Source organism: Aquarana catesbeiana, linkage group LG06 (assembly GCF_042186555.1).
Source record: "Aquarana catesbeiana isolate 2022-GZ linkage group LG06, ASM4218655v1, whole genome shotgun sequence".
In the NCBI taxonomy this organism is placed as follows: domain Eukaryota; kingdom Metazoa; phylum Chordata; class Amphibia; order Anura; family Ranidae; genus Aquarana; species Aquarana catesbeiana.
The window spans coordinates 328,476,678-328,493,198 of record NC_133329.1 but is presented as its reverse complement, the minus strand read 5'-3'; the positions used below and the strand labels follow the sequence as shown (position 1 = coordinate 328,493,198).

General features: G+C 40.7%; 1 protein-coding gene across 2 annotated transcripts in view; it reads right to left on the bottom strand.

Annotated features, from left to right (window-relative positions):
- The window catches only part of PDE11A (phosphodiesterase 11A), a 988,141-nt gene that overhangs the window by 341,052 nt on the left and 630,568 nt on the right, over positions 1 to 16,521 (bottom strand). For both annotated transcript variants that reach the window (XM_073633831.1, XM_073633832.1), the window contains one exon: positions 299 to 374. In XM_073633831.1, the coding sequence (XP_073489932.1) occupies positions 299 to 374 (76 nt within the window). The remainder of the gene's footprint in view (positions 1 to 298; positions 375 to 16,521) is intronic.

Genomic DNA, 16,521 nt, shown 5'->3' with positions numbered 1-16,521 from the left:
CCTAAAACAAGTGATAGGAGAATTCTTGGTAGGTCAGTGACCCATACAATAATGCAGCCATTGGATAAGCACGTCTAGACAAGACATAGCAACATTGCCAGCAGTGGCTGTCTACTGTATGTACAGTATATCTACGACTGCAGTTTTGAGCAAGTGATAACACTGTGATGCAGTAAAATATTCTTTAAAATACACATTAAAACAGATTAAAATGGACAAACGTGCAAGACATTGATGCACACAAAACACATGCATTTTCAAAACAGGGATCTATCCAAAGATATTTTATAAAGCCTACCTATTATCTGATGGTTACTATTCCATATTGGCACACACAGCACCGACCTGATATGAAAGCCAGAGAACTGGTCAGCCTGGGATATAAAGTAAAAGCAAGAAATATGTAAATCATTTGGATTCATCTTGTGCACATACACATTTCATTTCACACTTCATAAGTCCCTGCGAAAGACAACCTGTCCCAACATCCCAACAGCATTTACCAGTGACTCATATGATTCTCATTACTTTATCCTTTGAAGGTCTGATTCATGGGACATGAAGACGCAGTAATGTATGCAATTAGATGTAAGTGAGAATAGCTGATAACAACAATCTGTAAGAAAATGTGTAATGCGTAAGAAAAACGTTTTTTTTTAAATCTTCTAAAAGCTATTTATTGTGCAGCTATTTTAAACCAATCCCAGTAATATGGTGCGTCTTACTTTTTAAATTGGACATATTATTGTCACCTATTAAAAAATAATAATTACATTTATTGTTACATTTTTTACTGGTAGTGTTGTTGGATTACCTCAAAGCTACTTTCACACTGAGGCACTTTACAGGCGCTACAGCGCTAAAAATAGCGCCTGCATTGTGCCTCTCCTCTCACTCCAGTGTGAAAGCCCGAGTACTTTCACACTGGAGCGGTGCACTTGCAAGACAGTGTCCTGCAAGCAGCATCTTTGCAGCGCTGTAGGAGCGGTGTATATCCTGCTCCTAAATTCCCCCTGCCCATTGAAATCAATGGGGCAGCGCCGCCAAACCGCCGGCAAAGCGCCGCTGCAGCGGCACTTTGCCGGCAGTTTTAACCCTTTTTCGGGTGCTAGCGGGGGTTAAAAGCACCCTGCTAGCGGGCGAATAGCGCCGCTTAAACGATGGTAAAGCGCCGCTAAAAATAGCACCGCTTTACTGCCGGGGGCCCACCTGTCCCAGTGTGAAAGTAGCCCAAGTTCAAAGATCTCTGTTGGACTGAGGTTGGCCTTTCTGTTTTCAACAAGAACATAAGATGTGCTATAAGGCAAATTTCCACCAGAGTTTAGTTCTGTGTAGTAAATTAGTCTGAAACATTAATTTTATTCAGATTCTCTTTTATAAACTAAGATTCCAATAAATACATTTATGGACTATTGTTACACCAGCAATCTAGAAAGACTGGCAAGGATACAATATTTAAATGCAAATGGGTTGATGCTAACTTCTGGGGAAGACGTTATGACTGGTACGGGATAATAGTACATTCATTTCAGAGAAGCGTGTTTCATTCACTAGTGCCCTTTTTTATTTTACTTTCTACACAGCTCTTTACACTTACCTCATACTTTTTTATTTAGAATTTATTACAGTATAATAGTATCCATGGACAAATACTGTATGTAGAAGTTTCTGTAGCTTATTCAAAATGAAACAAGTGAAGATAAAAGTTGCATCAAGGTGAGAGATATTTAAAAAGATGCAGAAAATCTGTTATAATTCCATAGAAGCATTAATACTGTCTGCAGTAATGTTACTCCTAAAGGGTTAGGTTAAAGGGTTAGTTCACCTTTATTGACATTAAAAAAAAAAAAATCCATATGCATTACAATTTAGACCGTACATTAAAAAGTCATCCTCCATTTTTAAAAATGATCCTTGCTTTTAAATCTGCTTCTGCTGTGGGCTCCCCCTCTCAAATATGCCTAGATGGCAGCAGGACTGGGCAACCATTGGATGCACAGACTTAGCACCTCACGAACGAGCACTCAGCTACAAGAACTCATTTAGCCTAACCATGCATGAGCAGTCTTCTCTCTCTTGCAGCATGACTGAGCTCAGCGTCTTGCGAGTGAGAGAGAGATAGTGTGTTTTTAGACAAGCCGAGTGATTGCAACCAAGTGCTTGTTTGAGGGGAGCTGAGGCTGCATATCCAACAGTAGGATGGAGAGGAGTCCACAGTAGAAGTGGCTTCAAAAGTAAAGATCATTTTTAAAAGTGGGGGACATAAATTTATTGTAAAGTCTAATTTGTAATGCATATGCAGTTTTGAAGGTGTACTAACCGGGCTGATGAAACAGAAAACCAGCCTTGGCGTAAATAAAGTAGACCTCAACAACTCAAAAAATGGAGATTTGTTATGTTATCTAGAATTTTTATTTTTACCTTAGTCATAACCTGACAAATATACTTTTTGGTTTGAATTTACCCTGAAAAATAGCTGTACAATTTCTGGTATATGAGGGTGCCTAGGCATTCTTGTGCCTACAGCCTTATAGATGTATATATGCAACATGATTCTAAGGCACTGCTAGATATGACTGCAATTTCAGGATATTTGGAGTGAGATTTGGTGATGTGACTCTTATTTTGCTTACTGTTCTCTTAGCTGAAGATTCTAAGACGAGGAAGCAACTTAGATGGCCACCTCCACACAGCAACAGTGCAAGACAAGGCATGCTTAGTGAGTAATGAGGAAAGATGGAAAGTGGGGGTCCCCCATGGATCTGTCCTGGGATCAATCCTGTTTAATTTATAAATAAACGATCTAGAGGATGGGATAAACAGCTCAAACTCAGTATTTGCGGGCGATACAAAGTTAAGCAGGGCAATAACTTCTACGCAGGATGTGGAAACCTTGCAAGAAGACCTAAACAAAATAATGGGGTGGGCAACTACATGGCAAATGAGGTTTAATGTTGAAAAATGTAAGGTAATGCATTCGGGTGCCAAAAATACGAACGTAAGTTACTCGCTAGGGAGGGAACCTCTGGGGGAATCTAGGATGGAAAAGGACCTGGGGGTCCTAGTAGATGACAGGCTCAGCAATGGCATGCAATGCCAAGCTTCTGCAAGCAAAGCCAACAGAATATTGGCATGCATTAAAAAGGAGATTCACTGCAGAGATAAAACAATAAAACGATAATTCTCCCATTCTACAAGACTCTGGTCCGGCTGCATCTTGAGTATGCCGTCCAGTTCTAGACACCTGTCCTCAGGAAGGATGTACTGGAACTGGAGAGAATCCAGAGAAGGGCAACAAAGCTAATAAAGGGACTGGAGGATCTCAGCTATGGGGAAAGACTACAAGCATTGAGCTTATTCTCTCTGGAGAGGAGACACTTGAGAGGGGATATAATATCAATGTACAAATACCGTACTGGTGAACCTAGCATAGGCAAAAAGCTATTCGGTGAAAGGGAATTTAAAAAGACACATGGCTATTCACTAAAACTGGAAGAGAAGTGGTTTTACCTTAAACTGCGTAGAGGGTTCTTTAGTGTCAGAGCGGTAAGGATGTGGAATTCTCTTCCACAAGCAGTGGTATCAGCAGGAAGCGTCAATAGTTTAAAAAAACTATTAGCTGGGCACCTTAACGACCACAACATACAGGGGTATAAGATATACTATTGACATAAACACATACACACACACCATAGGTTGAACTGGATGGACTTGTGCCCTTTTTTTCAACCTCACCAACTATGTAACTATGTAACAATCAGCTGTAGGAAGACCAAAGGCAATACTGGTGACTTCATACTTTTCCTGCTTTTTTGGCACATCTTTTAGGAGCTTAGTTCTTCTTTAAGTGCACTGTCAAATCGTAACGCTTGTATAGCAGCTTTTTTCTGCATCAAGGAATGTACATCCAGCTAAACTGGCCCTGTTATACAACCCCAATTCCAAGACAGTTGGGACACAGTGTAAAATCTACATAAAAACAGAATGCAGTGATTTGCAAATCGCATAAACCCATATTTTATTCACAATAGAAAATAGAAAACATATCAAATGTTTAAACTTAGAACATGTACCAATTTAGGAAAAAAAAATAAGGTAACTTTGAAATTCAAGACAGTGACAAGTTTCATAAAAACAGGACAACAAAAGGCTAGGAAAGTAAGTGGTACTAACAAGGAAAAGATTGAAGAACATTTAACTTATGAGGTTGATTGGCAACAGGTCAGTAACATGATTGGGTATAAAAAGAGCATCTTAGAGAGTCAGAGTGTTTTAGATGTAAAGATGGGCAAATCTACATCTAAAAATTGTTGAACAATTAAAAAAAAATGTTCCTCAAAGTAAAATTGCAAAGACTTTACATATACGTATCATCACCTAGGGTACATAATATCCACAAAAGATTCCAAAAATCTGGAGAAATCTCTGTGCGCAAGGGACAAGACTGAAGCACAATATTGGATGCCCATGACTTTCAGGTCCTCAGATGGCACTGTATTAGAAACAACATGCCATCCAAAAATGCAAAGTAGAAGCCATATTGAAACATGATCCAAAAACGTTGCTGTCTTCTCTGGGCTAAAATTTATTGAAAATGGTCTGTTGCAAAGTGGAAAACTGTTCTGTGGTCACACAAATTTAAATTTGACATTATTTCTGGTACCATGGGTACCATGGGCGCTCCACCCTCAACTAAAAAAGAGGAGAGGGGCCTTTCCTTTTTTTTTTTTAGCACTCACTTCAAAACCCTGCATCTCTGATGGTATGGGGGGTGCATTGGTGGGTATGGAATGGGCAACTTGCATATCTGGAAAGGCATCATCAATGTTGAAAGATACATCCACTTTTTAGAGCAGCATATGTTCCCATCCAGACATCTTTTTCAGGGAAGTGCAAATTTCAGCAGGACAATGCTAAACTGTATCTACAGTATAACAACAGCATGGCTTTGTAGGAGAAAAGTCTGTGTGCTTAACCGGCTTGCCTGCAGTCCAAACCTTTCACTAATTGAAAATATTTGGCACATCTTGAAACAAATAATATGACAAAGAAGACCGAGGACTATTGAGCACTTACTGTAGAATCCTATATCAGGCAAAAATGGGACAACATTATTCTCCCATTCCTCTCCCAAAACTCTAGCAATTGGTCTCCTCAGTTCCCTGATTTTTACAGAGTGTTGTTAAAAGGCCATGGTAAACCTGGCCTTATCCTTACTTTTTTGAGATGTGTTGCTGCCATCAATTTCAAAATTGCCTTATTTGTTAGGATACATTTTCTCATTTTAAACATCTGATATGTTTTCTATTTTCTATTGTGAATAAAATGTGGGTTTATGGGATTTGCAAATCATCCTGTTCTGTTTTATGTGGATTTTACACAGCATCCAAAAATTTTGGGATTGTATTTCAACATACCTAAAGTGACCCTGTTAGCGATTGGAAAGTCCAAATAAAAACTGCTTCTGTAATGCAGAAAGCGAATACTTACCTCTGTAGCCTTTTGCACTGCCAAACATTGCCTTGATCAATCCTTTGTGTCCCGTACATCGTTCAATGGTTCCACCCACTGCCCTTCATGTCACTACTGCATCCTGTAGTGACATAGTAGTCATCAAGAGGATGTTCTGAGTTTCAGCTTTTAAATCAGCTGGACAACAAGCAAGAAGTTTCATCAAAAGCAGCTTTCATATTTTTCTGTGTACAGGTTGTTTTAATAATCTGCATCAACAGTGACTTTTAACAGGTAAAAGTTTACTTGATCCAAAAACATCACATCAGCTAAGTCATTTTCACTGAGCGTAAAAGTTGTGTGAGCCTGCCTTGCAAGCAATGGGATTTACGTCTGAGATGCTTCTGTTGACATAATGCGCTCTGACAACTTATCACAAGCAAATAAAAAAGTTCTGGGGGCATATCTGAAGAACAATGTTTTTTTGTCTCGCTATTCATTTGTGGCATGATGAATATTTTACAATTCGGCTAAAAAGAGCAGCATGCCGTTAAATTTATAATAGTCCTCTATGAATGTCACGAAGATGAAATGCCTTCCAAGTAAATCTGTACAAAAGTTGATGTCAAACATTCTATTAGGCCAACCTTTTGGTTGATAAAGCTTTCCAACAACTGTTCTGTGTGTTCTGTTAATGTAGTGCACAATATAAAAGCAATTCCCATGCTGACTTTGGCTGGTGGATTTCCCCTAACCTTTTTCTTGTTTGTTGATCCTATGAGTACATAAGTAGTTTTGCTTATAAAGCAGACCACATACTGCCTCCAAATCCAATAGTGCATTCTGGCAGTAGTTTATATTAAAATAATTACTTAAATATAGGCATAAACTATTAAAAGCGGCATAATGATTAAGGTGGTCCTAGGGCATCACAATGCCTAAATAAGACCTGTATCTCCTGCCTAAAGCCAATCTCCTATATCATAGGTGTTGCTAGCTTCAGACACCCCAGGCACATGGCTCACATCTCTTGTTTGGTGCCTTGGGTGCTTATTGCCACCATGTCCTTTTGTGTAGTGGCTGCTTCTGAGCAGCTACATGCATGAAGTGTGATTTTTAACTGGGCACCTCTTCGTTCGTGCCAGCTCTTTGCTTTTCCAGAAGGAAGATGGATAAGTGTGTCTGTTAATGTGCATGTTAAAGTGTGTGTGTGTATGTATATGGGTGTGTGTATGTGAGTATGTGGGTGAGTGGGTATGTGTTGTCTTATAATGGGGTACTGCTGTGCTATAAATGAAGGTGGTGGTGTTGTGCACTAGGCTTTATATATGACCCCTCCACTCAGTACGTTATATACTCCTGACCCCTGCATTCAGTATGTTACATACTCCCAACTCCCTGCACTCCATAGCATAGTAGCATTACATACTACTGTCATCTGCACTTAGTACCTACATACTCCTGAACCCCACACTCAGTATACACTATATTACCAAAGGTGTTGGGATGCCTGTCTTTACACGCATATGAACTTTAATGGCATCCCAGTCTTAATCCATAGGGTTCAATATTGAGTTTGCCCACCCTTTGCAGCTATAACAGCTCCAACTCTTCTGGGAAGGCTGTCCACACGGTTTAGGAATGTGTCTATGGGAATGTTTGATCATTCTTCCAGAAGCGCATTTGTGAGGTCAGGCACTGATGTTGGACGAGAAGGTCTGACACGCATTCTCCGCTCTATTTCATTCCAAAGGTGTTTATTCGGGTTGAGGTCAGGCCAATCAAGTTCCTTTACCCCAAACTCATTCATCCATGTCTTTATGGTCCTTGCTTTGTGCACTGGTCCAAATTATTTGGTGTAGGGGGGATTATGATGTTGGGTTGTTTTTCAGGGGTTGGGCTTGGCCCCTTAGTTATCATACCAAGACATTTTGCACAATTTCATGCTCCCAACTTTGTGGGAACAGTTTGGATATGGCCCCTTCTTGTTCCAACATGACTACGCACCAGTGCACAAAATTAAGGCCCATAAAGACATGGATGAGCGAGTTTGGGGTGGAGGAACTTAACTGGCCTGCACAGAGTCCTGACCTCAACCTGATAGAACCCCCTCGGAATGAATTAGAGCGGAGACTGCGAGCCAGGCCTTCTCATCCACATCAGTGCCTAACCTCACAAATGCGCTTCTCGCAGAATGGTCAAACACTCCCATAGACACACTCCTAAACCTTGTGGACAGCCTTCTCAGAAGAGTTGAAGCTGTTATAGCTGCAAAGGGTTGGCCAACTCAATATTGAACCCTATGGACTAAGACTGGGATGCGTGCATGTAAATCCAGGCATCCAAATACATTTAGTAATATAATGCATATACTCCTGACCCCTGCACTCTGTACATAACACACTTCTGACCCCTGATTTATGTACAATACATAACCTGTCTCTTTCACTCTCATGATGCACGTGGAGTATATACACCAGGAAGGCTGTCATTGAATTTAACTATTCCTTTCCCACTGTAAAGCATGGCTGGCCACTCCCGTTTTTCTCATAAACTTCACTCCCTATATATGTCCACAGGTATCCCAGGTGTTTCACACTCCTAGCAACGCCCCTGTCCTGCATTGTGCTGAGCAACAGGGCCAGATGAATATAAAATACTGCATATTATGTTGTTTTCTATTCAGCCAGCAGGTGAAAATTTTGACTCCTTTAACCTGTCATTTATTAGCTCAAAACCCCAAGTTAAAAATGTACATATGCAACTGACTTTGGTGTCCGTTTATGAAGCAGTGATCAGCGGTGATCCCGAGGATCACCGCTGATCACAGTCCATAAACAGTTTATGAAACAGTGATAATCGGGGGAGAACATGTTTGAACTTGTTCTCCCGCCGATTATCTCTACACACGGAGAATCCTCATGAATGACATAGAAACAGCCAGTTTATGAAGCGGTGATCTCACCGCTTCACTGGCGATCTGAGTCAGAATTCACACTCCCAGGTTCACCAGCTCAGAGGTGGTGAATCGGGGAGTGAAGAGGAAATCTGGGGGGATCTGAGGGGGAAGGAGCAAGATTTTTAACTTCCTTATGCCTCGTTCAGACCCCCCAACACTGTAACCATGTCCCCCTGTCATATTTATGTGTATACATATATATACATATATACATATAATGTGTATATGTATATATATATATCATGTGTGTGTATATACATGTATATATAATGTGTGTGTGTGTATACATATGTGTATAATGTAGGGGGACTCGTTATTTTATTAACATTAATCCACGCCGTTGAGCGGTGATAATTTATCACTGCTTGATAAACTGACATCTGGTACTATAATCTCGTAAAGTCTCACGAGATTCCACTATCAGGAGCCGTTCTCCACTGTTTGAAGCATTTGTAGATCGCTTCACTCCTCCAAAGGTGAAGCGATCTACACCGCTTCATAAACTGGCACACAGAGGAGAAAAATCTTCACTGTGAATGTCGGAGAACGAAGCAGTGAATAGATTTCACTGCTTCATAAACGGACACCTTTGTGAGAACAACGACTTACTGCTCCAACTTCCCTCCTGCTTCACATCTTTGTCTCAGGTTTCAATCAGAGACAGCATTACTGAAAGGAGATAACTACTGCTATGTTCTTTCTTTGATAATCCATAAATAATCCACAGCGCTGTCATGTAAATTCTTTTGGCACCCTGTGGCAGTGGTTGGTGGTAATAAATGCTGCAGAGATTGTTGTTCACTTAAAGGGTAACTCCACTTTCACGGGGAAAAAAAATAACAAAAAAGGAAAAAAATAATATAGCGTATACAATTGAGACACAAGTCATATTGTAATTGAATGTTTTTAAAAATTACCTTTCCTTTTCAATCTTCAGCCGCTGCAATTTTCTAAAAATGCAATGCAATATGGCTACCTGGAGGTGTTCTGTACACAGAATGTGTACAAAACGCCCCCCTGAAACATAATTTCCTGCTTGTGTGATTGGCTCATAAATTTTCCCAGAAGTCTGCACTAAGATACAAGTCAGATTTCAGGCATCCCCTGCAACAAAAAAGGCATTTTTGGTGTGATACTCCCAGTAGGAAATCACATCTAAAGGGATGCAGGCCCAGTAGCTTTCCTCATTAGAGCTCTGCATGTGCAGCAGCTGATTGATAATTAAAAAAAACACTCCCATTGGATTAATTTTCCCACATGGGCACAAAGAAACACACAGGGATTTCTTCAGAATGACAAAAGGTAGGAATCTGCAATGCAACAATGTTTGTCAAAATCCTTACAATGCACATGGATCAACCAGAGGGGAGTGTTTTTTTCTAAACAAAAGTGGAGTTACTCTTTAATGATGTAAACTATCTCCATAGCATTCCCGTGTGCATCCAGGGCGTCTTGATGATACACCCCCAGAGGGTGTGTTTTTGATGCCATGGGCTTACCGCACAGCAGGACATCATTCAAGTCAGAACAGGCAAACAGCACAAACAAAGTAAGTACTGCTAGAAAAATCTTTAATTTTTATAGTAAACAAGGGGGAGCAATTAAATTCCCTTACCCAATTCCCCAAGTCCTAGTCCTAATATTTATTTTGCCTCTGACCTATCACTAGCTTTTCGGAAAATACAGCTTCATCCTGAGATTACTTTGTCAGGCTGGCCATACATTATACAATTTTCCTTTAGATTTACCAAAACCATATAATATGAAGTCAAACCCTTTCATATTTCAATTTGTATGCAATCAGGCAGGCCCTTGCACTACTTAGTTCACGGTAAATCTAAAGAAAATTGATAGAAAATTGTTTTTGGACATTTGAGCGGACTTACCGGTACCAGAAAGGAACACTATATAATTTTACAAAAAAATAAAATAATTTATTTAATGTTACAAAGTGGATAAAAGTGTGTGCAGAATAAAAACAAGAGATCATAAAGCTCTCATTGGTATAACCACAGATGTATATGAAAATTGTAGATTCCCTATTATTACTGAGTAAGAAAAGGTCAACGTTTCGCTGTCGCTTCTTCAGGACCTATTTCCATTGACTACAGGCAAAGGGATTCTGCATGGGAAAGAAAAAAGTATCAAAACTTCATCAAATGGATACCCAATGCAGACAAATCGCATATAATAATGTAAGCCCCATAGGTAGTATGGGGACAGTGTATATAAGGTGCCACTCACATAACAGAGAGAGCCCTCCCATGTGTGGCATGTCGTGTGCTACCCGGGGGCAGCCAAATCAGAGAGACACTTCCTAGATAAAGATGACCAATAGTGTCTGATGCCCCATGCTATAAGGAGGACAAAATGAGAATAAGCCCCCACATAGATATACAGGGTAATATACATAGTAATATCATCTTGACATGGTACTCACAAGGCCAAAAAAAAATCCACAATATCACTGCACCAGGATCACCATTATTCCACAGTATAGTATATAGAAGCCTGTATATTGGCTCCTATTATGCAATATAAAGATACAGACCACTGATAAATACTTGCGGTAACCTATCGTGTATTATGGTAATAAGACAAATAGCAAAAAGTCAGCTTTTGTGGTTATACTAATATACTTATACTTTTATCTACTTTGTAAGATTAAATAAATTATTTTATTTTTTTTGTTGTAAAATTATATAGTGTTCCTTTCTGGTACTGGTAAAGTACGCTCAAATGTCCAAGAACTATTTTCTAACAGTTTCCATTGGATGTGGTACCCCCTTAGTTATCTCTTTAACCTAAAGAAAATTGAATAGGACAATTGTCTAATGCATGGCCAGTTACTCATAGTGAACAGTTAAAATGACCACCATAAGCACCCAAGATCTGCCCGTATAAATTCTACCTATGGACAACTCTTTTGCAGCAAGAAAGTAGAAACATTCAAAAGAAAAACAGGTTGAAAATGGACTTTAATATGTGAATATTTACTATAGTATACATTTACTATATTTGGGTTAACTTTGTGGAATTTGTCTTTAAGCTTTGAATGTGATCCATATGATGATTATCTTCATTGCTAATCAATTTGTCTTTTCTGATGTATGTGTATTCTTATAAAGTATTTTTTTTCTTATGGTTTTTTTTTAGTCTATCTTTCAGCACCACCATATGTGCCTTAAATTTTCTACATGGTTTACCTGCTGAGAAACTTTTGCACAGCTGTGTTACTTTTCATGCATTTAGCACATTTATTTCAGAAGAAAACCAACAGACTGTCAAGCAACACAGCTGTATGTAGCACACTGTTCGAGTACTGACTCCAGCTTTATGAAAAAAAATATTTAATTCAGTTGTATATACAATATCTCACAAAAGTGAGTATGGCCCTCACATTTTTTTTTTTTAATATTTTATTATATCTTTTCATGTGACAACACTGAGGAAATGACACTTTGCTACAATGTAAAGTAGTGAGTGTACAGCTTGTATAACAGTGTAAATTTGCTGCCCCCTCAAAATAACTCAACGCACAGCCATTAATGTCTAAACCGCTGGCAACAAAAGTGAGTACACCCCTAAGTGAAAATGTCCAAATTGGGCACAATTAGCCATTTTCCCTCCCTGGTGTCATGTGACTTGTTAGTGCTACAAGGTCTCAGGTGAGAATGGGGAGCAGGTGTTCAATTTGGTGTTATCGCTCTCACTCTCTCATACTGATCACTGGAAGTTCAACATGGCACCTTATGGCAAAGAACTCTCTGAAGATCTGAAAAAAAGAATTGTTGTTCTACATAAAGATGGCCTAGGCTATAAGAAGATTGCCAAGACCCTGAAAATGAGCTGCAGCATGGTGGACAAGACCATACAGAGTTTCAACAGGACAGGTTCCACTTAAAACAGGCCTCGCCATGGTCGACCAAAGAAGATGAGTGCACGTGCTCAGCGTCATATCCAGAATTTGTCTTTGGGAAATAGACGTTGGTTTTAAGCATGTGTGGCGGCAACCAGGTGGGGAATACAAAGACAAGTGTGTCTTGCCTACAGTCAAGCATCCAGGTGGGAGTGTCATGGTCTGGGGCTGCATGAGTGTTGCTGGCACTGGGGAGCTACAGTTCATTGAGGGAACCATGAATGCCAACATGTACTGTGACATACTGAAGCAAAGCATGATCCCCCATCCTTTGAAGACTGGGCCCTAGGGCAGTATTCCAACATGATAACGACCCCAAAAACACCTCCAAGATGACCACTGCCTTGCTAAAGAAGCTGAGGGTAAAGGTGATGGACTGGCCAAGCAGGTCTCCAGACCTAAACCCTATTGAGCATCTGTGGGGCATCCTCAAATGGAGGGTGTATGAGCGCAAGGTTTCTAACATCCACCAGCTCCATGATGTCATCATGGAGGAGTGGAAGAGGACTCCAGTGGCAACCTGTGAAGCTCTGGTGAACTCCATGCCCAAGAGGGTGTAGGTAGTGCTGGAAAATAATGGTGGCCACACAAAATATTGACACTTTGGGCCTATTTTGGACATTTTCACTTAGGGGTGTACTCATTTTTGTTGCTAGCGGTTTAGACATTAATGGCTGTGTGTTGAGTTATTTTGAGAAGACAGCAAATTTACACTGTTATACAAGCTGTACACTCACTACTTTATATTGTAGCAAAGTGTAATTTCTTCAGTGTTGTCACATGAAAAGATATAATAAAATATTTACAAAAATGTGAGGGATGTACACACTTTTGTGAGATACTGTATTTCTTTAAAAATAAATGCATTTTTACATACAACTAGCACAAATACCTGATTTTGCCTTGACGTTGGCTTCCTGTCACCCCTTTCTGGCAGCTTTATTTAAAATTAAACGCTAGTGAATAATAAAAATTAATAAATTGGTTATTGCACTTGGCACATCTCCACTCCTCAGCACTAGCTTAGTAGGTGAGTACTGAATTTTATTTGATAAATGGGACCAAGAACAATGATACCCAGATAATGCAACCAATCGGATTTTTAGTCCAATGACAGATGAATTCTGATTGGTTGCTGTGGAATGGATTACAGTGCCTTGCACAATTTTTTTATTTTTACTGAATAAGCCAGTACTATTTTGAATATCCTATTTGATAATGCTTGGCTGCCTATATAACATTCACTGTGCTTAGTGACATGGAAAGGATTAAAGTACACCTATAATTTCTACTTGTTATGAGTTTAACTTTTAATATAGTATTACATCTACTATATCAACCTTTTGCTACAAATTGGCACTACCAAGAGAAAAGTGACAACATAATGTGCAGGGATGGAACCTGTGAAAGGAACAGTAGAGGGGATTATGAACTTGTGAAAGTAGGTGTAGGACTCCTATTGAGTCACTGCTGACTGGCTTAATCTGATTTCTATGAAGTAGACAGACCCACACAGTTCATGAACAAAATGAACATTTTTCTGACATGATATCCAGAAAATAATTATTGCCCTTTTAAACGTATGTATTGCACATTTTTCTTTTCCTTGTGAAAGCTTTATGAAGCGACATACTAACACAGGCTTAGGAACCAAGCGGTAGCGAGTTAAGACAGCTGAATTAACTCCTTTGCAGTTAAAGGGCTAAATCAGACAGGGCATACATTGGGGGATTGGTCTTGTCATTACAGAAAATGAAATGGTTCTGCCTTCCTGGCATTGCCATTGCCCAAACTGCAATCTTCATTGACATTCATTTGCTTAGTTTATTCAAAATGACACCCATAACTTTAGCCATATACAGTATCTCACAAAAGTGAGTACACCCCTCACATTTATGTAAATATTTTATTATATCTTTTCATGTGACAACACTGAAAAAATGCCAATTTCCTACAATGTAAAGTAGTGAGTGTACAGCTTGTATAGCAGTGTAAATGTGCTGTCCTCTCAAAATACAGTGTGTGGAGTATGGTCTGAGCACTGACAGGCTGACCCCCCACCCCTTCAACCTCTGCAGCAATGCTGGCAGCACCCATACGTCTATTTCCCAAAGACAACCTCTGGATATGGTGCTGAGCATGTGCACTCAACTTCTTTGGTTGACCATGGCAAGGCCTGTTCTGAGTGGAACCTGTCCTGTTAAACCGCTGTATGTTCTTGGCCACCGTGCTGCGGCTCAGTTTCAGGGTCTTGGCAATCTTCTTATAGCCTAGGCCATCTTTATGTAGAGCAACAATTCTTTTTTTCAGATCCTCAGAGAGTTCTTTGCCATGAGGTGCCATGTTGAACTTCCAGTGACCAGTATGAGAGAGTGAGAGCGATAACACCAAATTTAACACACCTGCTCCCCATTCACACCTGAGACCTTGTAACACTAACAAGTCACATGACACCGGGGAGGGAAAATGGCTGATTGGGCCCAATTTGGACATTTTCACTTAGGGGTGTACTCACTTTTGTTGCCAGTGGTTTAGATGTTAATGGCTGTATGTTAAGTTATTTTGAGGGGACAGCAAATTTACACTGTTATACAAGCTGTACACTCACTACTTTACATTGTAGCAACGTGTCATTTCTTCAGTGTTGTCACATGAAAAGATATAATAAAATATTTACAAAAATGTGAGGGGGTGTACTCACTTTTGTGAGATACTATATATATTAAGCAGCGAATCGCAACACGCGACGCTGACGCCCAAAAGAAGCTCATGATCGCAGCGTGATTTACCGCGCGACAAAAACATAGTTCTATTATTTATAGGACAAAGCTTGCCTTTGTCTGTCTGCCTCTCTTTGAGGCTCCATTGATCCACCTTGTTCAATGTTTAGTATAGCAATCCCCTGGGTGAGGTGGAGCTTATTCAGTCAGTTGTGATCCGGATCTGTGGGGCTGTTTATTTGTTGTCTAGAACCCAGGAGCTGCGATGCACATGAGGGTGCCCCCCTCCCCCTTCATTAGCATCCGTGTGTTGACGCTGATGGAATAACGCATACACCAGTGCCGGGACGCCTGATGACGTCACAAGCATGGTGTGGAAGTGTAGCGCCAATGCCAGGAGAGACAAGCCCGCCCACCTTCATTGGGCAGGATTGTCTCTCCCGGTGTCTTGCCGAGAAAGTTCCCTCGGCGGATAAGTTCCCCCCTGTACTGCGCAAGCGCTGTACTTGCGCAGTACGAATGACCAGGAGCCGCCGAAAATAGACGAAGATGAAAATCTTCAATCAGCTGTACACGGCACCTGCGCCCTGAGTCCAGGCTGAAGCCCCACCATCCAAGTGGACCTAGAGGGGGAATAAAAAGAGCCGAGCGAAGCGAGGCCGTGCCCGAAGCATGGCGAGGGAAGCGTGGTGAGTGAAGCGAGCCCGCGAGGGATCCTCTTACAGGTGCCGTGTACAGCTGATTTCTTCTGTATTTCGCTTTGGCTATTTCCGCCGGCTCCTACTGCGCAGGCGCTGTGCCTGCGCAGTAGATGGGGGTCCTTATCCGCCGAGAGGAACTTTCTCGGCAGAACACCGGCATCGGCGCCACACTTCCACACCATGCGCATGGCATCATCCAGCATCCCGGGACTGCTGTATGCATTATTCTATCAGTGTCAACACATGGATGGGAGTGTCTCTAGCCTCGATGGGCGGTGGTAGCCACCCTGGCAGCGACACGCCCTTTCCTCATTTGTTGCACCTGTGTGACGCTGGGAGGAGCCCGCTGGTCATGCTGTGCACATATAGTGTTCTTTTTCAGTGCTAGCCTTTTTCATCTGGCAGCACTTCTTATTTTACACTGCACTCTTTCTGGACTAGATTTCCTTACCATTACATCAGGTAATTACTTGTTCATTTCTTTGCCATTCATGCTTTCTGAGCTTTCAGTTTTCACTTCTCTTGCACTTTCATCTTTATCTTGTATTTGTGGTGTTGGGCTCTAGTCATTATTATTTTTAGTGGTACACTACAACACATATTTATAGTACACATATTGTAATTACTTTTCAGAATTTGAACCCACATTCACCACCATCTGGCTACGTGTTTTTTGTCACTGTTGGGATCATGATCTCTCTTGTGTGACCCCCCCTTTTTGTTAAGAAGCAATAACATCGCAAATGTGTCCCGCATTTTGCAGCGATCTGA